General features: G+C 39.6%; 1 protein-coding gene across 1 annotated transcript; it reads right to left on the bottom strand.

Annotated features, from left to right (window-relative positions):
* Positions 1–1,589: 1,589 nt before the first annotated feature.
* Positions 1,590–4,695, bottom strand: LOC126262454 (ejaculatory bulb-specific protein 3-like). The gene is made up of 2 exons (XM_049959108.1): positions 4,445–4,695; positions 1,590–1,845 (listed from the first exon to the last, which is right to left on the bottom strand). The coding sequence occupies exons 1-2, from the start codon at positions 4,638–4,640 to the stop codon at positions 1,655–1,657; spliced, it is 387 nt and encodes a 128-aa protein (XP_049815065.1). The 5' UTR covers positions 4,641–4,695; the 3' UTR covers positions 1,590–1,654.
* Between the last annotated feature and the right edge of the window lie 311 nt (positions 4,696–5,006).

Here is a 5,006-nt window from a genome sequence, read left to right as displayed (position 1 = left end):
AAAGGATCTGCCTGTGTGCAGAGTTTGTGATATATCACAGTCAAAGGAAGCACACTTTGAAATAATTTCCCCAGTTTGCTAATGAGAAAGCAATTGGCAGAGGTAATTTTTGTCTACCTTATGTGATGACACACAGAGTATCACTCATGTAATAAATTGTTGTTTGGCTATTGAATTTTATATAATTTGACGAGCATGATCCCTTAACTTGGACCTCAAAAGTTATTCGAGCATAAAACCTTATGTGTTCCGAGGCACTCTAGAATCTCCTACAATTGTTTGTGTATAGTAATTTTTAGACTGTTATCTTTCTTAAACGTTCTGTTGGGTATCACATTTCCTTCCACAGTAATGACCGTTCTTTGGAATTAATATATCTTATATACAAGATGTATAGGACAACTGTTTACAGCGAACCACTGTGGTCCAAGTGAAATCAAGATAAACAAATTAATGCACTACAGTTCCTGTCTATGAAGCTTCGAAACAGCCTCAAACTGGCCTACAAAAGACAACTAAGCTACAGGGCATTTGTGCCGCACAAGGTTTTGGCGGAAATGGTTCTTGAATGTTAAAACCCCATTTTTCTTGCACTTACAAAATGTAAAAATAAAGTTTGTGTAAATTACAATATTCTGAAATTCAACAGATTTAAATTACTATGAGACTCCTGTGGTGTTACGTTTAAGTTCCGATCGAAAATATGTAATTTTTGACGATTACGTTTGTGGTTTCCTTTCTAATATGTGTATCTGACCTTGTCTAAGAATGTCTGTGTAGCAATCCCCAATCAAAAATGTAAACCCATACATCGTGGCCATGACACACGATTCTCGTTTTATACTATGTTTTTTGAGTGTCTTTAAACAGAGGAGTCGCCTTTTTACTGCTGATAATAACACTCTTATCAGGTTTGAAACACAGAGACATGATGTCACTAGCACAAACAATGTGCTGCCTAGTACAATGCATTACCCATGAAATTAACAAAACACTCCTGTCTATACTTGAGATATTAGCTATATGCGTGTCTGAAGGTGCTGTTATACTGAAATCATTATTAAAAACTGAGGTGACAGTGAGAGTCTGAATCTGAAACTTCCCTGTGAACAAGAAGAACGAGCCACAGGAATCGGAGACCTCCAGTAAATGGATCACATATTCTGGCCACCATGTTTTTTTTTTTTTATTCTCGATAGATATTTGCACAGAAAAATAACGCTATTGATTAGAAACACATCGTTATCCATCTAGCAAATACTTTACAAATACTTCTGAGGTTAGTGTGGACATACTATATATATCAACTGTCAAAATCAATCAGCCTTTCATGCTGAAGTATAGTATTTCTCAGGAAAAAGAAGAATCTATCCTTCGGTGCATAGCTAGATTTGTAATGATTCTTAAGTTGGCACTCTTAGTGTGTTTCATCATCCGCCATGGCGCAAATCATATTGCAGTAATACTGATCTATAGATCCGGCAGCGAATCAAACAAGAGTGGAATTGCTTAATGTTTAGTGTCAGTTTAAATTTGATATTGAAGTCATTTTTGATGTTATTGTTAATTATTGTACTAAAGGCGATACATGTAGCACATGGAACATTTTATTTCAGCAGAAGATTTACACAACACAGACGCGGAAGTACAGTGGTTATTCGTGGAGCTCCTTCTCCCTGTCCTCGTACTTCTTGCTGTAGGTGCCGTCAGGGTCGTACTTGGCCTTGAGCTGCGCCCAGATGTCGGGCTTGTGGTTGATGAGGTGCTTCAGCACCTTCTTGGTGCCCTCCTTCTGCTTCTCGTTGCACTTGGCGCACTCGTTGCTCAGCGCGTCAGGAATGACACCTGCAGGCAGAAAACCCCACTTATAAACCTGAGAGCTTATTCAGATGTAAGCAGAATCTGACAATTTTACCAATGAACAAAAGTTTTCCTGGTTCCAAATATTTGGATTAGAACCCTCTTATTAATTAGTAACTAGTGAAAAAATATATTTTCAACATTTTTCTTTCTTGAAACTACTTCATTTTGTTAACTCATAAATAAATAAAATTTGCTTTCCGAAATTTTATAGTTACCAGAAGTGCAAACTTCAAATTCCTAATACGGGGTGACACAGAATAACGAGAATGTTTGAAATGAGTAGTGACAGCCATGGGCAGGTGGCAGCACTGCGGGTTCGTGACAGCGAGTAAACAGTCCGCCATTTCAGGAATCATGGCTCAGTGGGACGGACAACAGCGTGCGTTAGCCATAAAAATGTTTCATAAAAACAATGATAGCCGTCGAAACACGCGGTAAAATGTTGGATTAATTACTTGGAAGAGATGGATCTGCCCTCAAGAAGAAACCAACAGGACGACCAAGAAGTGTGCGTTCTCCAGAGAACATTGATGTTGTACGTGAAGCTGTTTTACGAAGACCACGGCGTTCTGTTCGTAAGCAAGCAGCAGTGGTTGGAATGTCCGAGAGAGTGTTCACAGAATTCTTCATCTTCATCTAAAATTTCATCCGTACAAACTACAGGTGGTGCAGCAATTGAAGGACAACGATTACCGCTTACGATTATAATTCTGCCATTAAGTGATAACAAAAAAAAACAATGACGATGAATTTCTAAACAAGCTGTGGATGTCAGATGAGGCATTTTTTCATCTCACAGGTTATGTGAATAAACAGAACTACCGTTACTGTTCAAACACAAAACCTAATGACGTTAATGAGCGCCCTTTACACGCTAGTGAAGTGACAGTACGGTGTGGCGTTCCATCACATGGGATTATCGGACCCTATTTTTTCTCAAATGAACAGGGAAGTACAATAACTGCCAATGCCGATCGTTACGTGGAGATGTTAGGGATGTTACGAACTTTCGATACACCTGCACTGAACAACTTTCCAGACGTTCAAGAAGCCTGGTTTCAACAGTACCGAGCGACATCACACACTGCACGGCAATCAATGGCATATGTGCGAGAATTTTTTGGCAATGGTGTGGTCTCACGATTCGGTAACATTCCCTGGCCCCCTAGATCGCCAGACTCATCCGTTTGTGATTTTTTTCTTGTGGGGCTACCTCAAGAGCAAAGTCTACACGACTCGATCAAGAACTTTGGATGAGTTGAAACAGATAATTCGGGATGCGATTCGTAGTATCCCAGCTGAGATGTTGCAGCGGTCAATGAGGAATCTCAACAGCAGATTTCACGAATGTATTCGTACAGGAGGACGCCATCTAAAGACGTAATTTTTTAAAAATGATAAATGCGACCAATGTTTCGTAAATGGCAAAGTTTAAAGGTTTCAATAACTATGAAAGCAATTTCTTTCCTTCATCACTTCTAGTTTTATTGGATTGTGGAAACGTTCCCGTTTTTCTGTGTCATCCTGTAGTTTACGTTTGTTTTTTTGTACACAGTCAAGTTTAGATTTAAGCAATAATGTTTAATATACCACATAAGACAGAGGGACCATAGATTAGAGGAGAGTAGATCATAATGTGTCAAAACGAAGTATTATAGATAACACATCACATAACCAATATTAACTCCGTTGAAATATATTAAGACGATTACAGCTATTCCTTCTATTGGTTTTCAACATTTACGTATCGGCGAACATGTAAACTATAAGTTGACTAAAGACATTTTTATGTAGCAGCAGAGACCTGTCTGAATTACTGGCACCAAATGTAATGTTTACATGGTTTAAATACGCCAATATCTTCTTACAGCAACTCTTATAAAAGCTGATTATAAAATAAGTCTGAGACGCGTTTATTTAATGCTAAAGCTGTTACAGCTTTGCGCAGAATAAACCTCTACCCAAAATTTGACTGGTATCATTAAGTATTACCTAGAATCCCACGACGCTGTTGTTTAAATCTTTTCTCATAATGGCATACTGATCGAAAGCGCTAACAAAATTAACATGAAATAAACAAGATTGATACCGTATTTGCAGTCAAGATTTGGAAATCGTTGTAGTTCTACGGGCATTATACCTATCTAAAATTATTGACCTATAAAAGTATTATTTGATTACCATTCGAAGGCATTGATTAAAAAGTTTTTACTGTCGTTGATGTAGACGCAAAAGGTGTATCTGTTCGTTTATCTAAATGCAACATTTATGACGTTGTGATTATACTCGTATTAGTAGTATTTTTAAAACTATTATTTTGTTTTGGTGCATATGATCTAATTCCATAGTCTAATTTGGCACTCATCTTGCGGTATTTGCCACTACCAAAATCATATGTCGTCCCAAGTTCCCTGCAGCTTACATTTCGCTCACTTTACTGCACTGTACTGTAACTGGTTGGTTACAGAATTCTCACGCAGATTAATTGTCCTACTGAAATCGTTAGTGGTAAGTTTATATTTTCTAGGCTGGTCATTATATGGATGATGCCGAACGTTGCCGGGTGCACCAGGCGACTTACTCTTGAGCTCCTTCCCGTCGGCCGTACAGTTGGTTTCGTCGTTCTCCAACAGGCACTGGGCGTACTTGTTGAGCAGGCGGTCGTTGGCGAGGATCTCGTCCAGGTTGACGTTGTCGTACTTGGTGGTGTACTTCTCCTCCGCGGCGGCGACCACAATGACGGCTAACGCCGCGACGAGCACCAGGGCGGCCTTCATGTCTGCTGGGAGGTGAGTCTGCGGTGCCGGGTTCACTGCTGATGCGGACACTCTCCTCCAGCGAGCTTATATACAGCAGGCGCTGTCCCCCGCCACGCGGCTCCTCAAGTCTTTTCCGTCCTGGGAGGCGTTCGTGCGTCACCAGCCATGCGTATTTTTCCATTCCAGTTTACGGCCAATTGTTTTACGCCAACGTTAGCTTTACTTAGCTAATTTCCAGTGTCGGATATAGATAAATCAAAATGCAGTTTTGTTGTGCTGTTGTGAGTATTACTACGTATCCAGACACCTTGCATTGAACTTTTACTGTTTTCTTTTTGGTACATTGCATAGTAGGTGATCTGAACAGAAGCTGAAACGTTTAAA

This window comes from Schistocerca nitens, chromosome 6 (assembly GCF_023898315.1).
Source record: "Schistocerca nitens isolate TAMUIC-IGC-003100 chromosome 6, iqSchNite1.1, whole genome shotgun sequence".
Lineage (NCBI taxonomy): Eukaryota > Metazoa > Arthropoda > Insecta > Orthoptera > Acrididae > Schistocerca > Schistocerca nitens.
The sequence above is the reverse complement of the archived record's forward strand: the minus strand, read 5'-3'. Positions and strand labels throughout refer to the sequence as shown.

Excerpts from the sequence above, each read along its gene's own strand:
- LOC126262454 (XM_049959108.1), bottom strand. The coding sequence starts at position 4,640 with ATGAAGGCCGCCCTGGTGCTCGTCGCGGCGTTAGCCGTCATTGTGGTC. Across the intron at positions 1,846-4,444 it reads CGACGGGAAGGAGCTCAAGA|GTGTCATTCCTGACGCGCTG; the intron begins GTAAGTCGCCTG and ends TTCTGCCTGCAG.